The 21,543-nt window shown below is 32.2% G+C and overlaps 1 protein-coding gene across 5 annotated transcripts in view; it reads right to left on the reverse strand.

Annotated features, from left to right (window-relative positions):
* The window catches only part of plekha6 (pleckstrin homology domain containing, family A member 6), a 179,336-nt gene extending 160,455 nt beyond the window's left edge, over positions 1–18,881 (reverse strand). For 4 of the 5 annotated variants that reach the window (XM_056468260.1, XM_056468258.1, XM_056468256.1 and 1 more), the window contains exon 1: positions 18,782–18,881. In XM_056468260.1, coding sequence (XP_056324235.1) covers positions 18,782–18,792 — 11 coding nt within the window. In that variant the 5' untranslated portion in view covers positions 18,793–18,881. The remainder of the gene's footprint in view (positions 1–18,781) is intronic. The other variant, XM_056468262.1, reaches the window with a different exon arrangement.
* Between the last annotated feature and the right edge of the window lie 2,662 nt (positions 18,882–21,543).

Genomic DNA, 21,543 nt, shown 5'->3' on the forward strand with positions numbered 1-21,543 from the left:
TGTTGTATAAATATTATTTATAAATATTATATATTTAAATATTATATATATATATATATATATATATATATATATACATATATATATATATATATATATATATATATATATATATATATATATATATATATATATATATATATATATATATATATATATATATATATATATATATATAAATTGAAATTACAGAACTTATACTATATTGTGATACACATCAGTATCAGGATATGAGATGACATAATTTAATTTGTGTCCTATCGCCCACTAGTTGCAATATACTTGGCTTTATCATCTGGGGTGTTTTTCTGCTTAAAAAGGTTATTTTAGTTGGTTATCATTGGGAGAACACAAAGCTTTACCTCCACAGCACATCTGTGGTATTACTCTGCTTTTCAACTAAATCAGTATGTTCTGGCCTAGAGAGAATGCTGGGGAAATACCATGACAACTCCTTTGTTAGAGAAAAACAAGTCTATTGTTATCAGATCTTCATGCTTCTGCGGAGGCTGCAAGTTCCTCCCAGCTGCCGCTCCTCTGATTCTCTGCTTCTCATCTGAGCTTTACCTGGTTTAACCTGACAAAAAGACATAAGAATGAGCTTTTCAACCAACAGCAGGTGACCAGGTCAACCATGCTGAAGAGGGTAGTTTTCCCAGGGTGTAGAGCGCAAAGAGATTGTTCGCAAAGAACAGTCTCAAAAAATACTGTTAAATTACTCACTCTCAGAGAATCTATGACATAGGGGACCTTTTTCTTCTTCTTCAAAGAAAAACATAGCTGAAATGGTGGTACTTCATAAAATGCAAGTCCATGGCTACACATTTTTTTAGTTAAAAAATGTATAAAGGTAACACAAAACGAATACTCAAGGCAAATGATTACTATATTATTGTATTTCAGAATGAACATGGTTCAACATTAATGTACCATGAGGGTTTTTTAGAGTATGCACACCAAATCTGTTTCTTAAATGGTTAATAATTGCACAAGTTATTTATGAACTATTTACATTGCTTGTAATTCTATTCCTCATTCCCTCTATTTTCTTAATATATGGTATATTAGAATAAATATAACAATAACTCAATTAGGACCTCAGAGAACATGGTAAAAATACAATAAATAATAATACTAAACTATAATACTACTATCATATAATACTAAAAAAATAATATATATTTATTTATTTTATTGTTTTTTTAATTGACCAGTTTTATGTTGCAGGTGAATATTTGTACAAACATTTTTGCTTACATTGAGACAAATTATGTATTTATTTTTCTTTTATGCTAAAAATCCTATTACGATGAATTAAAATTCATGTTCCAATTCAAAACTAGATTAAAGACCTATCTGTTTAGTAAAGCATACACTCAGTGCACCACTTAGTGGGCTTCCACACAGGCTCTGCATCTTGTTTATATACACTATGAACAGCAGCTACGCTAATTATTTTCTTTATTCTCCATTTCCACCTGGGGATACTCTTCCCGAGGCCCTCAGACTATGCAGAGTCACTGATTCGATCCAAGACCAACGACGAGATGATCCCAAGGTTTCCATATCCTGGACCAGGCCGTATCCTGAGCAGCTACTGTGGTGGTCATGGAGGAGTGGAGAACATGAGACTGATTCCTGTGACGCTCCAGAGACAGACAAGTCTTCGCTGAGGCCAGCTTCCAGCCTCCGCCGCTGAGACTGCAGCTCTGCACAAGACGTTTGGCCAGCAGAGAAATTAAAATGGTCGTGCCCAACTGAGCCTGGTTTCTCTCAAGGTTTTTTTTCTTCACTTTCGCCATTTAGTGATGGTTTTTTTCCCTTTCCGCTGTTGCCACTGGCTTGCATGGTTCAGGATCTATAGAGCTGCGCATCGTTGGATTTGCTCTTCAGTGTTTGGACTCTCAGTAGTGATTATTAAACCACACTGAACTGAGCTAAACTGAACTGAATTTAAACACTACAAACTGAACTACACTGTTCCTATTTACTATGACCCTTTATGTGAAGCTGCTTTGACACAATCTACATTGTATAAGCGCTATACAAATAAAGGTGAATTGAATTGAATTGAATGTTCTGTGACAATATTTGGTAAATCTCAGATCATAAATATATAAAACGTTTATTATTAATTTTATTATTAATATGCATGGCTATAAAATTAATTTAGACAACTTTAAAGACGTTTTATTTATTCATTTTTATTTTTTTAACCCTCATATTTCAGATTTTCAAATAATTATACCTCCAAATTTCTAAACTGTCCAATCCTAACAGAAGGTCATGACTGGAAGTCCAATCCTAACACCATACATTAATAGAAGGCTTATGTATACAGATTTTAGATGATGTAAAACATAATTTCACAAAATTGACCAAGATAAAGATACAATTTCCTGTTGGATTATTTTTTATCTTAAATTAGTTAATAACATAAAATAATAAAAAATAATAATAAAAACAAAAAAGAATAACATGGAGTTAAAAAGTGATAGTACTAAAATACAATTACGAATCACCAAGGATCACGATTTCAGCTTAAAATCATCTTCAATGTTCTACTGAAGTAGAAAACATGACCCATTTCTTGGATGGCCTGAGGGTGTGTAAATTAACAGAGAGCTGGCCCTTTAACATAGACGAACCACGGAGAGAGGGGAAAAAAAGAGCAGGAGATTATGGTGTCCTCTGCTCTGACAGTATTATGACCCATAAAGTTTAGACAGTGTCCAGATCCTGTCACTTTGTGGCACACGTGATCCACAAAGGCTAGCAAACTGACCTTCTGAATTGTCCACTGATCATTAACCAGGTTGAATAGGGAACTTGCTGTACATGGACATGGTCAAAGATTGCAACATGGCAAAGTTCGAAAGTTTATTTGTCAAAATGGCTCATAGTTTTGACCTGACAGCTAGGCAAAACTCTTATATAATATCAAACCATGAGGAATTTTAGTTACTCTATTTATATATAAATAGAGTATATTTTCTTTTTTCTTTTTTTTTATTATGAATATTATTGATAGACTTTTTACTCCAGTAGTTATTTCCCCTTTTTTCATTACTACTGTTCAATGTTACGGTACAGCTAAATCAAGGGGCCCAGCAAATCTCTAATGCAGAGTTACTTTAATTTAAAAAAGTGCTTTATATATTTAAACAAAAAAAGGCCAAAAGTGAAGAACTAAGGTAAGCGATTAAATACATGGGTAAAATAGTAACCAAACAAGACACAGGTGAGTATAATCAGTTAAAATGAAAGTCCTACCATCTTTTAATTTTTTTAATGAAAGTCCATTTTTTACACTGGTGGGAGGCATGCGTTGGCTCGAGGTCGCAGATTTCACAATAATTAACCCCAAAAAAGCCAGAGCAAAGCAAACACTACCAGTTTCTGTAGTTTAAATACACCACTGCAAAATACAAAACACAGAGATCGACTCAGAATGTCGCTTACCTGATTTATAATGATTTGTTCAGCTGTAGTTTGAAATTTACGCTGAGAAAATGCTTCTTTCTCCCCTAAGGATTTTTTTATGCGGTCTTTCTCGCCATCTTGTGGCAGAACCTCAACCATCACTGTCTTTGGTCTGCTAGGACAGGTTGATGGCAGCCGATGCACTGAATCTGATGCTCCAAAATTATAAATATTTAAAAATAGGTACTATCCTTACAAATAAACTGCATAGCTGCAATCTAAACAACTACATTCTTGACTAAAAAAGCCTCAAAACTACATTATGTTGTCCAACAGCAGCAATATTTATCAATGTTACGGTACAGCTAAATCAAGGGGCCCAGCAAATCTCATATGCAGATTTATTTTAATTGAAAAAAAAGTGCTTTATATATTTAAACAAAATAAAGGCCAAATGAAGAACTAAAGTAAGTAATTAGATATGTGGGTAAAATAGTAACCAAACAAGTCACAGGTGAGCATAATCAGTTAAAGGGTTAGTTTGCCCAAAGTCCTACCATCTTTTACTCTCCTTTGACTTGTAGAAGATTTTCTGAAGAATGCTGGAAACATCTAACCATTGACTTTGATATAACTTGTTTTTCCTACTATGAATGTCATGGTTAAAGGTTTCTAACATTCTTCAAATTATCTTCTTTTGTGCTCAACAGAACAAAAAAAACTCAAAATATTTTGGAACAAGTCAAGGGTTAGATGAAATGATGAAAGCCAGAATTTATGTTTTGTGTGAACTTACCCTTTAAGCACTGAGCAACCATAGAAATAACTTGCAATAGGAACAAATGAAAGCAGAAGGAAGCACATAAACAAAACCAACTATTTCATTGAAATGTTTGGTGTCACTAAGTTGTTTTTTATCTTTAAAATGCTCACAAGGTCTCACCAGAGTACTAACTTATTGAATAAAAACATGGTATAACAGTTAGTAGCTGTTTTCTGTTTAAAATGAAATGTATACCTATAATGACAGTTACTGTAGTCTTTACTATAGATATTAGTCTAATATGCTTCTTGAAAGATCATTATCAATATTTCAAATGGTTGAGCTGCATATTCTATGAAAACTGATTTAAAATGCATTAATGAAAATAAATTTCAAGGAAGAGCATTTGTGAGAGGATATGTTGGGGAAAATATAGAGGTGGTGCCACTATGTTGGAGATTTGTCCATATTAGGAAGCCATCCTTTGACTTTATTGGCTCTGAAGACATGAGAGCAGGCTCTTTTCCCATGGCCTACATCAGCAGAGCTGTGGTAAATCAGGACAGATGAGCAGAGACCACTCAGTGCCCGAGAGAGAAAGACATGGGCTTCAGGACATGCTAACTGCATGCAAATAAAGCTGAAACCATGAACAAGCATTAATGAACCATAATGAATGAGAGCAACATCAAGGGCAAGAGATCTTGAATGTTTTAGTATAAAAACCTTCAAACATGTCCAGCTGTCAGTGCAGATATTTCAATGCAGATTTTTCTAGTAGTGGCAGACTTTGTGCAGCAATTCAGGAGCCAACCTGGGAGCCACATTAGCATTAGAAGTCATATATGACACAACTGTGTAAGTAAACAACTGTGCAAATGGGGACAGATGCGTCTGGAGGCCAAAGTAAAGAACGATTAAGCAAATTAGCTCTTGAAATAGTTCTTCAGCTCACTGCTGTGTCAGAAATTTGGATGTGCAAGTTATAATCTAATTAGAAACGAATGCAAACTGTGTGCTATTTTTCAGTCCTTTATGATCATTGCTTCCCAGACTGTACAATATTAGCCAGCATAGAGCTTGCATACTGTACAAGCTAAATTGATTCTTGAGTGATGGTAATTACCAGTACCTGAGGTTATTAAATATTTTAAGACCAAAGACCCCAAATACTAAAATTTCGTTATAGTACGTTTTCTCATAAGATAACAGCAGGTGTATTTGATCTAAACAATATTATATTGCATGTGAAATATGTAATATTATGTGGAAGATTATGATTTTTTCCCAAGTTATTGACAAAAAAAAAAAAATTATTGTTGGTTTATTGTGCTAATATGACTTTTAACAACATTGCAAAATGCTAGATGAGAAGATAGTTGACTTATTTATGCTATAAATTTGATGATTATTTATACTTCATTTAAATTTAAAAAGTTAAAATATTAAATATTGTTAAAACTACATGTTACTAAAAATGAAATTAAATATTACTATATTTAATCTTTGTTTGGGTTATTTTAGGGTTAATTGAAATGACAATAATAAACATTAAATGTCAGAAAATATTTAAATATATAATACAACACATATAAATATAACATATATAAAAAATGTCAAATTAAATAAAGCGTATTGCTTATTGTGAGTATATATATATATATATATATATATATATATAGATGAGCATATATGGCATGCTATGAATGCTATTTGGTTGTATAGCAGTACTGGTGTGAGGCGTGAGTTGGCTCAAGGTCGCAGGCCGAATGCCTTAATGCCCCCCACCAGTGCCAATTTACAGACATATCGCACTGCTGCGAGAATGATATTGATATTGATATATACAACCAGTTCGAAAGTATAATCGTGTGTATAAAAAAAGAAAATCAAACATAGAGACTCTCAAAACTCCTTTTGTACGAGGAACTACACGTTCTTCCGCCATTCATTCACATCTGCAGCTGACGTCAGAACAGCAGAAACCGATGCCAGTTCACAAACGTCACTTTAGAGTTAGTATTTGAATGATTCTCTAGTGTAATGTCTAAAGTGATGACAAAACAGGTCATTTTTGCTCATATTTTAAGATTACAAGGCTGAACGGCATGAAATGCCATCAGTCTTCAAAGATTTCCCAGTATTTCTCTGTTGCAATCGGGATTACGCAATAATTAACCCCGAAAAAGCCAGAGCAAAGCAAACACTACCAGTTTCTGTGGTATAAATACAGCAATACAAAACACAGAGATCGACTAGGAATGTCACTTGCCTGATTTATAATGATTTGTTCAGCTGTAGTTTAAAATTTATGCTGAGAAAATGCTTTTTTTCCCCCCTCTAAGGGTTTTTTGCATGGCCTCTGTCACCATCTTGTGGCGGAACGTCAAACATCACTTTCTTTGGTCTGCACAAACAGGCTGATGGCGGCCGATGCACTGCATCTGATGCTCCAAAATTATAATATTGCAATCTAAACAACTATATTCTTAACTAAAAAAAGCCTCAAAAGTACATTCTGTTGCCCAACAGCAGCAATATTTGTCAAACTGTAGAGTGTCCTCTGCTTGTTGCTGTATGTGGGAGGAGTAATACACAAAAGGGTGAAGAGTTCAGAGGCTGTATGAGTGGTTATTTGCAGAATATCGCACAGCTATCAGCCAATCAAATTCAAGAACCAGACAGAACTGTTTATATACATATATTATATATATAAATATAATTTGACAGTTTTTTAAAGCAAATATTATTATTTGTTATTTTATTTTTAGTAATTAGTTTTAATTTAAATAAATTCTCAAATTTCAATCAACATTTTGTAAAGATTAAAAGTTTTTCATTTTTAACTATAATAACTTTGTCTATCGCCCCTCTAGAGGACTATGCTGCCCTGTTTGAAATCACCTCCCCTAAATGCAAAAACAAATCTCTTCCGCATCCTAAAGCCCCACACAGCAAAACTGTGCCTAAAAACATACAGCGTGTATCCGTCTCAAGCCCTACGACCAGTCATGTCCCCCAGAGGATCATAGTCATCATTGGAGGCTGAACAGCTATGGTTGAGCCCAGTGGGATGAAGCTCCAATGGTTATAATTCTATACTTAGCACTGCCTTGCTTTCCCCAGTTCTCTGTCTCTTTCCTTCCGCTCTGGGCTGCAAAACATCAAGGATGACTCTTGTTCAGCATCCTCTCACACACTGTGAGCTGGCTTCAGTCCCTGAGGAAAGCACATGCCCTCATTCACTAGAGAACTGCATTTCCCAGAGTCCTTCCAGAGACACACAGCAATTATCATCATGTCCCTTTCTACATACTGTAACATGCCCACTGTACTGTCAGTGCCAAATACGCAACACTCTTTTCATCCGCTTCATTGCAGATTTGAGAAGCCTTCAATTAAAGGGGAAATATCATGAAAATTTGTCTTTTTCCATGTTTAATTGCTATAATCTGGTCCCCAACTACCAACCCAGAAAATGGGAAAAAGGACAAACCAGTAACTTTGTTTAGATTGGCTTTCTCTGCAAACGTGTGGAAAAACATGCTGTTCAGATTTCACTCACCTAGTTATGTAGGAAGGAGATCTTAATTTATATTACCGCCATTTTATCTGCACAATTCCACCCACAGTACCCTTGCAGCAGTTCACTATTGTGCTTAAATTTCATTATTGCCATTTAGTCAATTTGGAAAAAGCAGAAAAAGCAAGGTACATCATTCACATATTTTGGGGTTAATTTGGGGTAGCAAAGGTGGGGTTTCAGTTGATGTGATGCCAGTGTTTGAATTGTTAAGACAACTACAGATACTTTTAAACATGAAGAAGAGATTAGTAGTCACTGCTACAAGTTATCCGGAGCTGTATGATCTCACAAATCGTGCATATCACAATATTATTAAATATTACAATATTATAACAACATCAACAGCAGTGCTCTCCACAATACGCAGCTAATTCAGTGGTTGCCTAGCAACATAAAAAGTGCAGTGCATTTCTTTTTTTCTTGTCAACAAAAAAGGCAGAAGGGTGCACTTTGTGTTCTTTAAAAAGCGTGTTCGGTGTAATCAGCCTCTTATTAGACACTGTACACTCAGATGACAAACCTTTTACATTTTCCATAAAGATAAAAAATTGTACTAACAATGTAATTAGTGTAACATTCTAGTCGATTAGTTTTATCCACTAACCTTTTTTAGAATCATCCTGCTTCCTGACTCTGATTTGGACATGTAAGGTTTGTGCTGGTTATTTCTGACACGTTGACTGCATGAGATTTGCATGTTTTGTTGTTTATAGGTTGTCAGAGTGCAAAGGCTCCTCCCTCATCTGAAAAGCAGTAGCTCATTTGCATTTAAAGGGACACACAAAAATGTCTCTTTTTTATTCAACAAGCTACACTGCAAAGACATTTCTGCTGCCCACATATTTTAGTTGAATCAAATGTTTGAAAATGTTAAAATCTTTTCTCTAGACTTACACCAGTCAGTCTGACTAAAAATGTTAAGTTAAACTTTGTATAACTAAAAAAAAAAGTTCAAATCTGATTAACTGATTAAAATAATTTTTTTTAATGAATTTTTGTTTTATGTATAATAAATAATAATTTTTAACTGTGACTTGATAGATACTTTTTGGGGATTTATTGTACATCTTAAGAAAAGAGGCATAATATGTCCCTTTTAAATTGTAAACGACAGCAAAGGCAGATTTTCCCGGTGCAATTAAAAAATGATCAAAGTAGGCCAGCAATAATACATGAAAGACATGTGTCCTCTTTTCTGCCCAAGTCCATCTAACGTCTTAAATCCTTCTTGGGCTGCCACTGACTGCTCTCAAAACTTGGAGTGTTGATTAAAAAAAGGCTTAATGCTGGCTCATATAGGAGGCCAGGCTAAAGAGAAAGAGGTTACACGTCACTCCAGACATTGCAGTTTTTTTTTAATCAAAGCAAGGTCAGAGACTGGGCTTGGAATTCAATAATGGCTGCTTAATGCATTTTGCACAGAATACTCTGCATACTGCTTAATATCTTTAAGTATGCCAAATAAATATATAGAAAATAATTTAAAACATAGTATGTGATATTCTGGGCTCAATATGATATTTAGTTATGCATCAAGTTAAGTCTGTTTTGCTCTGTTGATATCATTTTTTACTTGCAATTCCAAGTCTATAACTGACTAAACAGCAAGATGCTTAATTGAATTCCATATTGAGCTCGCAATGTTGCATACTTTTTAAACTAGATAAAGATATTTCACAATTTTGTTAGTTACTGACTTGAAAGTCTATAACTGACAAAATTGCAAAATACATTTTACATACAGACTTTTTTCTTAGAATTGTGAATTTGTAACTTTAAAAACTTGCCATTTTGAGAAGAAATCTCCCATTTTCCCATGATTTTCTGTCCTACAGTATCCACAGTAAAAGTCAAAATTATTAGCCCTCCACTGAAATGTTTTATTCTTTTTCAAATATTTCCCAAGTGATGTTTAACAGACCGAGAGAATTTTTCACATTATTTCCTATAATATTTTTTCTTATTTCTTTTCATTTGGCTGGAATAGAAGCGGTTAAAAAAACTAAACTAAAACAATTTTAAGAAAAATATTTTTAGGCACTTCAGGATTTTTCATGAATACACGAACACTGTAGTAGGGTAGTAGGGCTGCACAATATATCCAGGGCTGGAGCAAGCTGAACTGCCGCTCTAGGCAAAGGACGATCTTGCAGCCCTCAACCCGAAAGTGAAAATGAAAGGAACCCATTAGTAGTAAAGTGAGGACCGGTGGGGGAGGGGGTGTCGCAGATGAAAGTGAAGTGAAGACCAGGGCGGGGTGGGGGGTTATTCGCGCATATAACTTAGCCCCTCACTGTCGCGGACGCCACCCTCTCTATTCTGCCGCCCTATAGGCGTGGATATAACTGCTGAGGATCGCGGGTGGTGAAGGAGGTCGCCTCTATGGACGCGCCGGCCCTGAATATATTGTTTCAGCATCGATATCGCAATGTGATCTTTCGTTGTCATGGATATGCAATGTTGAATGTGGATTATTATTTATTGTTCCGCAAGTGTTTTTTGAGGCCTGTAACTGTGTGAGAGTTTTAAAAGCATTTAGACATAAGAAACTGTACCATTTGTACCATTGACAAAGTAACAACGATTAATTTTATTGAATTGTTTCTAAAAAGAAGACTACATTACATTCTAAAAAAGAATACAGTATTATTTTACATTTGATTATTCAATTACTGTATACCTGAATACAGTTTGACTCCTCTGAAAAAATAAAACAATTTATTAAATAAATAATTTTTTAAATTTGTATCTTTTTCTTAATTGAATTTATCTATGCTTGTAGATTGTTTATTATATTTTATGCAATCCAAATCAATCTAAAATAATCAATTCTTTTCAAATAGGTATTCAACTTATCTAAGTGATATCGTATTCGTTAAGCAATATTTCTCGCAAACAAATAAATAAATATCGCAATAAAAAATTGCAATGTTGTATTTTTCCAATATCGTGCAGCCTTAATAAGTAGTATCTTGCTAAATAAGTACACATTATGTCATCATGGTAAAGGCAAATAATTATTATTAATTATTATTAGTAATAAATTCGTAAATAGAAAGGAGTTATGCTAATTCCAATGTTGAAATAATCTGCTCACCAGGAGGGCTAATCATTTTGACTTCCACTGTATATATTTCCCGTGTCAAATAATGATAACAATTGCCCAATAAACTTAATGAATTAATCTATTTTTGCTTCTTTTCATTAGTAACTTCCAATAAATTCCAATATGTCATGCTGAAAAAAGATTTGATAAATGATTCCGTTCAGCAAAAGGTGCACTGCACATTTTCATGCATAAATAAAATGTACACACTGTGCAAAGTACACAATCTGCTAAAATACTGTTATAGTACTATACTGCACAGGTACAAACACACTCTGACAGGGAGAAACTGGCTAAAGCCCTCAGGGAATGAAACCCAGAGAGCAAATCTACTGAATCATCATTCAGCCTCTCGCAGTTATATAACGGTCCCGCAGTGAGGATGAACAGCTATGAAGGACGGTGTAAGAAAGCAAAGGTGGGAGGTCGAGAGCAAGGACACACAATTTCACAACCTTAACCACACAAATCCGATATGATCCAATAGTTCATCCGGCTCAGTTTAACGTAAACTCTGCAGGACGCTCAATATGCAAGACCAAACCTCTCCTAAAGGCTACAAGATTGAAAATTGAACAGCAGCATCAGCTTACAGCTCGTCCTATGAAATAACAAAAGCTGAAGCTCTTTTCTTGCTTTCTTTCGCACTTGCATCGGTAAAGACAGGCAAGTGTTTCATGCAGCGGATGAAAACGCTAATCTAATTAGCTGGCATGTTGTTAAGGATCTTTGATGATTAGACCTCATGCTGGCCCTTATCAAAGAGGGTTTTTAAATTCATTAGCGCCGAGCGTAGCGAATACACACCCTGTCTATTGACTATACTCGCCCTTGTCCTTGCTGTGAGCGGTGTCTTAACGCCATAGAATGATCCATTTAGAGATTTGTCCTCTGTGTGTCACTTCTAATTAAACACACTGTTTATTCCTTCAGGTCATTAGCTCAATCGATAGTGTTAAGATTGAGATTAAATCAAAGGAACAGTTCACCCAAAAATATCAATTCTGTATTTATTTACTGATCTTATGTATAATACAAATATGTTTGTGATTCGTTGCACACAAATGAAGATCATTATATATTTATATTATATAGAAATTAAATATATATTATAATATTTACACTTTGCTACTAAATGCTACAACATTGTAAAAATTGTGGTGTGGTGTGGTAAAATTTACTTTCATATTTTTCAATTGTAATATGTCAAGGATAACTAGAGTTTCCCAAGTAAAATTGTAAATATTTACACATTTATTTTATGTGATACATGAACTTAGTGGAAAATTATAAATATAAGTAATATTCATTCATTAATGTTCATCTAGCTTAGTCTCTGATTTTTCAATGGTCGCCACAGTTTAATGAACTACCAACTATTCTGGCATATATTTTATGCAGTGGATGCCCTTCCAGCTGCAACCCAGTACTGGGAAACACACATACACTCTCAAATATGTTTGTGATTCGTTAATCTGTTGAACACAAATGAAGATTATTAAAAAATGCTGTTTTTATAGTCTTTGTTGTTGTTGTTGTTGTGGTTGTTGTTGTTGTTGTTGTTGTAGTAATTTTACTATGAATGTCAATGGCTACCGGTTATCAGTATTCGTCAAAACATCTTTTTTGTTCAACAGAAAAAAGACCCAATGGAAAAATATTAGTTGTTTATAATGATGTTTTTAAAGCATACTATATTAAAATGTAGTATATACTGTATATATTATAATATTTACACTTTGCTAATAAATGCTACAACACTGTAAAAATGACATTTTGGTGTGGTAAAATTTACTCTCATAATTTTTCAATTGTAATATGTCAAGGATAACTAGAGTTTCCCAAGTAAAATTGTAAATATTTACACATTTATTTTATGTGATACATGAACTTAGTGGAAAATAATAAATATATGGAGAGAGATTAGACTCAATAATAATTCACGCAAAAGACACGATGTACACATGCGTAGCCAAATTCACGTACGTAAAATATTTAGTAGTCTCAAATAGTCTCAAAATGCACACACTCGTATTCAGAGTGAGTCGTATGTGAGAGAGGATTTGCACATTCTCATTCAGGATGAACTCGTGAATTTTAAACATTCAAAACTTTTTGTACACTCTTATATATTTGCAAATGGTGTTTTGCATTTGTGAAACGTATTTTATGAAAATGTATTTTTATTTTGTGCATGTGAATTGTTTTTGTAAGTATAAATAAATATTTTACGTACGTGAATTTGGCTACGCATGTGTACATCGTGTCTTTTGCGTGAATTATTATTGAGTCTAATCTCTCTCCATATAAATATAAGTAATATTCATTCATTAATGTTCATCCAGCTTAGTCCCTTATTTTTCAATGGTCGCCACAGTTTAATGAACTACCAACTATTCTGGCATATATTTTATGCAGTGGATGCCCTTCCAGCTGCAACCCAGTACTGGGAAACACACATACACTCTCAAATATGTTTGTGATTTGTTAATCTATTGAACACAAATGAAGATTATTGAAAAATGCTGTTTTTATAGTATTTGTTGTTGTTGTTGTTGTTGTTGTTGTTGTTGTAATTTTACTATGAATGTCAATGGCTACCGGTTATCGGCATTCGTCAAAATATCATTTTAGTTCAACAGAAAAAAGACCCAATGGAAAAATATTAGTTATTTATAATGATGTTTTTAAAGCATACTATATTAAAATGTAGTATATACTGTAAATATTATAATATTTACACTTTGCTAATAAATGCTACAACACTGTAAAAATGACATTGTGGTGTGGTAAAATTTACTCTCATAATTTTTCAATTGTAATATGTCAAGGATAACTAGAGTTTCCCAAGTAAAATTCTAAATATTTACACATTTATTTTATGGGAAACATGAACTTAGTGGAAAATAATAAATATAAGTAATATTCATTCATTAATGTTCATCCAGCTTTGTCCCTTATTTTTCAATGGTCGCCACACTTTAATGAACTACCAACTGTTCTGGCATATATTTTATGCAATGGATGCCCTTCCAGCTGCAACCCAGTACTGGGAAACACACATACACTCTCAAATATGTTTGTGATTCTTTAATCTGTTGAACAAAATAAGGATTATTGAAAAATGCTGTTTTTATAGTCTTTGTTGTTGTTGTTGTTGTTGTTGTTGTTGTTGTAATTTTACTATGAATGTTAATGGCTACCGGTTATCGGCATTCGTCAAAACAACTTTTTAGTTCAACAGAAAAAAGACCCAATGGAAAAATATTAGTTGTTTATAATGATGTTTTTAAAGCATACTATATTAAAATGTAGTATATACTGTATATATTATAATATTTACACTTTGCTAATGAATGCTACAACACTGTAAAAATGACATTGTGTTGTGGTAAAATTTATTGTCATATTTTTAAATTGTAATACGTCAAGGCTAACTAGAGTTTCCCAAGTAAAATTGTAAATATTTACACATTTATTTTATGCGACACATGAACTTAGTGGAAAATTATAAATATAAGTAATATTCATTCATGTTCATCTAGCTTAGTCCCTTATTTTTCAATGGTCGCCACAGTTTAATGAACTACCAACTATTCTGGCATATATTTTATGCAGTGGATGCCCTTCCAGCTGCAACCTAGAACTGGGAGACACACAGACACTCTCGCATTCACACATGCACTCATTCACTAAGGCCAGTTTTGTTTTCCCAATTGACTTATACCGCACACACAGAAGACCACATGGATGTATTAAATAAATGTTCATTACATGCCGCCTTTTCTTCCGTTTTCTTCCCCCCTTTATGAGCAAAATCTTTTGGAAGTCCATAAAAACTGTTTGACATTTCTTATTTTGGCTGATTTAAACAATTATAAACAAAAAAACAGACACATTTTGATGTTCTTATAGCAATTCCTATGTAGAAAAATCACTTCCTGACCTCCATCTGAATTTCATGCGTCAGCAATGACGTCAGGTGAAAACATTTATTGTCATTCTATATACAACAAAACACAAGTGCAAATCCTTATAATAAAACCTAAAGTCACACGCAGCATGAATAAATAAGCATATTTTACACTGCCACTTTGATATGTATTAAAATCCCAGTGAATAATGTGAGTAACTAACATAGAAGCATGAATAATTCAGCATATTAGTCCAGTTTATAATGAAAGTAACTAACAAAGCAATATGAATAAGTGAGTTAAAGGTATAAAACCACTTGAGTAAATGGTGAGTAAATGGTCATTTTTGGCTGAACTATCCTATTTAAGCAAATACGTATTCTGCCACAAATCAAGTTTGGAGTCACTGTCATGCCAGTCAGAGATTAGAGCAGATTGTGTCAGACATCTGCTGTGACGAAAACACTTGGCACGTGGCGAGAGAAAAGAGAGCTTAACAAAAGGAGGCAATCACAGCATGGTGCTTTGTGTGGAGGTGGAGGAAGGGTTGGATATCCTATTCAAGTCAATTATGCTTCAGCGTCTGCTATTGGCTGCTGGTCTATAATGACAGCCTCTCCCAATACTCTTGGCCCCACCCATTGATGGACTGAACACAAAGGGGAGAGAGACAAGAGGACAAAGAAAGAAGGATTCGGTCCTGTTAATGAATGTTCTGCAATTATTTCAGCACAAGATATAAGTGGAAAATTGCTATTTTAAGCAATTGCTAAAGGTCTATCAGCGGGTTGGTGTATGTGTTATATAACGTGCATGGGATTGGGAAAATTAAAAATAATAATAACAAATAAAATAAATAAACAATAGAATATAATGATTCAAATCTGTTTAATTGTGTTTTAGTGGCTGCTCTTGGTGCTACTTCCTTATGATGGCACATCACAACATAATAAAATATTAAATAAAATAAAAATAAATATAAAAACAGTATACATTTTATACCAGAGAATTAATAAATATAATTATGAATAATTTAATATAAGTGTTTAAAAATAAAATAAAATTGCTGTTGGATAAAATAAATGAATAAAATATAAAAGCTTTAATTCAGTAGCTGCAAAATAAAATAAAATAAAATAAAATAAAATAAAATAAAATAAAATAAAATAAAATAAAATAAAATAAAATAAAATTGATGTTGGATAAAATGGACAGAATCAAAAAGTCTGCTTTATTTTAGTAGCAGCAAAATTAAATTAAATTAAATTAAATAAAAATGTAATTTAATTTAATTTAATTGCTGTTGGATAAAATAAATTAATTGAATATAAAAGACAGATTTATTTAATAGTAGGAAAATAAAATAAAATGAAAAAATAATTAAATTAAATTAAATTAAATTAAATTAAATTAAATTAAATTAAATTAAATTAAATTAAATTAAATTAAATTAAATTAAATTAAATTAAATTGCTGTTGGATAAAATAAATTAATTGAATATAAAATCAGTTTATATAATAGTTGCAAAATAAAATAAAATGAAATAAAATAAAATTTATTTAAATTATTAAATTAAATTAAATTAAATTAAATTAAATTAAATTAAATTAAATTAAATTAAATTAATTTAATTTAAATTAAATTAAATTAAATTAAATTAAATTAAATTAAATTAAATTAAATTAAATTAAATTAAATTAAATTAAATTAAATTGCTGTTGGATAAAATCAACAGAATATAAAAGTCTGCTTTATTTTAGTAGCAGCAAAATTAAATTAATTAAATTAACTTTTATTTAATTTAATTGCTGTTGGATAAAATAAATTAACTAAATATAAAAGACAGCTTTATTTTAAAGTATCAAAATAAAATAAAATAAAATAAAATAATTATTTTTTGATAAATTCCCTTAAGGAAAATCTGAATCCAATCATAAATTAAATTAAATTAAATTAAATTAAATTAAATTAAATTAAATTAAATTAAATTAAATTAAATTAAATTAAATTAAATTAAATTAAATTAAATTAAATTAAATTAAATTAAATTAAATTAAATTACTGTTGGATAAAATTTATTAATTGAATATAAAATTCAGCTGTATTTAATAGTTGCAAAAATAAAACAAATTTTGATAAATTCCCTTAAGGAAAATCTGAATCCAATCATAAACGACATTACAAACAGTAGCAGGAAGTTTCTCCATCTGAAAACAATCTCCTGCACATGTGCAGTCTGTCAGTCAGTGCAGCTGTATGAGCACTGTCTACCAGTCTATACAGTTCAGTGCTACAGCAGTGCATGTGACAAACTCCAGCACTCCACAACTCACAGACTCAACATGAAAGCTCATCAAGCTGCCCATCTGCATCATTTATAGGAGAGAGCAGATTAACCAGATCCAGCTCAACTAGCAGAATGCTATAAACCCATCACTCTCCACTGACACAGACTGCAAGTCATATTTCACAGTAAATCACAGCAGCTAGAGGATATTATGCTGACTGCTTGCTTTACAAATAAGTAGTTGGGACATGCCATTATTTGCAAACATGTAAATCAGACACATGGCTGGATAAACCATTAATACAGCTTTCAAAATTATTATTCGTTATGCTAAATACCTTTACTTATGCAGTTTCAGAGACCTAAATGAAATGCCCTGTATGTCCTGGGACACTTTATATAGAAATGTAAATTTTTTAATAATAACATTTCTCTACATTTATATTGCGCTTTTCTGGACACTCGAAGTGCTTTACACATTTTTGGGGGAATCTCCTCATCCACCACCAGTGTGCGGCATCCACCTGGATGATACGGCAGTAGCCATATTGCGCCAAACTGCACACCACACACCAGCTGATTGGTGGAGAGTAGACAGAGTGATGAAGCCAATTATAATATGGGGATGGTTAGGAAGCCACGATGGACAGAGGCCAGTGAACAAATTTGGCCAGGATGCCGGGCTTAAACCCCTACTCTTTTTTTTTGAAGGACATCCTTGCATTTTTATCGACCACAGAGAGTCAGGACATTGGTATTAACATCTCACCTGAAAGATGGCACTCACTTTTGTTTGGGTCATGTTTTAAACCCATCTTGGCAAAATTTTCCTGACTTTTCTATATGGTTCTAGTAAGTTCTGGTTAAGGCAAAATAAAATAAAATAAAATAAAATAAAATAAAATAAAATAAAATAAAATAAAATAAAATAAAATAAAATAAAATAAAATAAAATAAAATAAAATAAAATAAAATAAAATAAACAATTAACAAAATTAAAAATAACTAAATTAAACAAAATTACATCAAACTGAAACAAAACAATAGTATACAAATCAACACAAAATAAAAACAAAACATTTATCTGGATTGAAATTTTAGTGCACAGACCGTGTCCCGCGGTTAGGTCCAAATTTCTCTTTTTAAGTGCAAAAAGTAAATTATTGTAGTGGTTCTTTTTTCCTTATTACAACTTTCTCTTTTAATGTGTCACAGTAATTAATAATCTACATATTATTTAATGCAATGCAATGCAATAAAATAAAATAAAATAAAATAAAATAAAATAAAATAAAATAAAATAAAATAAAATAAAATAAAATAAAATAAAATAAAAATAAAATAAACAATTCACAAAATTAAAAATAACTAAATTAAACAAAATTACATCAAACTGAAACAAAACAATAGTATACAAATCAACACAAAATACAAACAAAACATTTATCTGGAATGAAAATATTTTAAAACAAAAAACAACAACAAAAACACAACAAAACAAAAAAAAACAAGCCATGATTTTTAAACACATTAAAATAAACAATAAATTAAGCAATTTTAAATATTAATCAAATTTTCAAACAAAACAACCTCAATTTAAGCACTTAAAAACACAAACATACACTGATAAAATAATAAAACATCCCAGATTGATGATTGTTAATCTTTTATTACCTTTTACAAGTAAAATCAGATTCTTACCTTATATCCATGAAGCCTGTATTTGAAAGCAATCGTCAGTGTGATGATGACTCAGAATATTCAGAAACTGGATGCTGAACTTTGGCTGAATTTCTAAATGTAATAATCACTGAGTCTTACAGCTTCAGATGAGCGTTCGCAATCAGCATAGTATGCCGAGTCAGCAAGATCTCAGTTGGTTCATATCCTACCAAAAAAAAAACATCAAAGCTATACTGTGTGGTTTATGTCCTGTACGTTTCATGTCTCGTCTAATCTGTGAATAATCAAGGGAGTTAAAGAAAACATGGCGATTTGCTTTTAGCTCTTTTTTGTCTTGTGTCTTGAAGCACAGGTTTAGTTAACAGAAGGAGAACCACACCTTTACATGCTTCAACTGCCTGACAAATAAAGCAGCTATTATGCCACTTGACAACCTACTGATGTGGCTCAACTGACTTTCACACTGCAAACTTCAACTTAAAAGCCCTGTTAAGATCTGTATTCAAAAAGGCTGCGGATTAAAGGTAATAATGGTGTAAGTAATGTACAGTTTCTTCCACACACTGATCATTTCACTTAATAAGACTTAAGTGTATCGCCAGGATCCATGGGGATTAATTTAGTTTTGTCTCCTAATGTGCCAGTATCCATTGACTTGCATTTATGAATCGCCAAAGACCAGTTTCAGCCAAATATATTTGTAAAGACACCTACATCTTGGAGAGCCTGAGGGTGAATAGATTAAAAGCAAATTTTCATTTAAGGTTGAACTATCCCTTTAACACCCATTTTTTAATTTGCAGTGATGGCATCAGTAAATGAAAACTGTGTTACTTCGCACAAAACAAAACAAAGTAAAATGCAAGATGTATATTTGCCTATTTTAGATATTGTGCCTCCATTCTGAAAGTGTCAAATTTGATCCCAGAAACACTCAAGTGAATGTTAATGTGAAGCAATTCATTGAAAAGTCTTTAGACCCGGTGCTTTTATAGCGATTAGTTGACTTAACATAAATAAAGAACTGTAAATTGTGTAATTAGAACTATGTGTAAATGAACTATGTGCCTATTTATAAAAATTAAGTTAAGTCAACTTAGCATTTCCAAGTTACAATGGGTTTACTCACATTTTTTAAAGGAACATTCCACTTTTCTAAAAAAAATAATAATAAATAGACAAATTTTTCAACTTTACTATATTTAACAGTTAAATTTTATTATTTTTTTAAATATATATTCAGCCCATCTCTGGGTATGGAAAAACTTTTAGCTTAGCTTAGCATAAATCATTGAATCCGATTAGACCATTAGCATCTCACTCAAAATTGGCCAAAGACTTTTAAAAATGTTCCTATATTTGTCCAACGGATTTACTCACTTCTTTAAATAAAGTAGGGGAGAGCTGGGATGAAAGTAATGTGGGACGAAAGTAACAAATCAATTTTCTCGAAGCCCTGACAACATTTGATTTCCAGGTGATAACAGCACAGTTATTGCACAGACCGTGTCCCGCGGTTAGGTCCAAATTTTTGTTTTTAAGTGCAAAAAGTAAATTATTGTAGCATTTCTTTTTTCCTTATTACAAGTTTCACTTTTCATGTGTCACAGTAATGAACAATCTACATATTATTTAATGCAATAACACATCCTTGAGTATGAAATGTCTAAGTTTTCCGGTTTAAAAGTTAATCAGGTTTAAATGGCAAGAGATCCCGTGTGGACAAAAGTACCACTGTTATTTATGTCCCACTGCCTATAGCCATGGCTTATTTTTCACTTGCACATTAGCGTTTGCAGTGTTTTGACTCATATGTTTTATAAGATAAATGCATATTGCCAATAATAATAAAACAATATTCATCACATACTGCATTGTGGAACTGAAATTTAAAATGAAAATGCAGTTTAATATGTTCTGCAAAATTAAAGGACAAAATACGTTTGCAGTTAACATTAACAAGGCCATAGTCTGATATATTTAAAATAAACAAGATTAAGCCAGTAAATCTAGCAAATGTTGTGTTACTTTGGATCCACACTTGTGTTACCTTCGTCCCTGCCTATGGGGTCAAAAGTAACAATGTTTAACTTTTGTTTAAAGTGGAGTTATATTGGAGTTCTATATTGATACAAAAAACTGTAGAAGTCCATTTATTAGCCCAATGACGAAACTAACAGCATGGTCGAAGGTAAAATGCATGTAAGCCTTTTCTAGCGCTTCTGAAAAGAATTTTGTTATTCATTAGAATTTATTTATATTCGTTTTTTAGCTCAGAATTTAATCTGATTCCAATTTTAAGTGATCCTAAAGTTTAAACTGTATTTCTAATTGTAAGAACGGATCACATTCAACAGTTATGACTTAATTTAGAGTTTTGATTTATATCTGTTTCCTTACTCTCCAGTTATACGTTCATTAGGGACCAAACACCGCTCACGTTCCACGTCCCGCTGAGGTTAAAACCCATTCTTACAAAACCACCTGCTTTTGATGAATGTTGTGAATTAATAACCATAAAAAAAATAATTTCGGCTAAAAACATTTTCTTTTAAAATGAGGTTTTTATGAAAAATATTGCTTTTGTCCTCCCTCTCCCCTAACTAATCACTTTTATTCACCTTATTCTCCGCGTACGAGTGGGCGCAGCCATTTGAATCATTTTGGCACGAGACTTCCAGTCTCATTCACTTCCATTCATTTTTAGAAGTTAAAAACAGCTCGTTTTGCTGCTTGATGTTTCAAACTGATATTTTCTTATTATATTATTCTAGTTTGTC

This window comes from Danio aesculapii, chromosome 11 (assembly GCF_903798145.1).
Source record: "Danio aesculapii chromosome 11, fDanAes4.1, whole genome shotgun sequence".
In the NCBI taxonomy this organism is placed as follows: domain Eukaryota; kingdom Metazoa; phylum Chordata; class Actinopteri; order Cypriniformes; family Danionidae; genus Danio; species Danio aesculapii.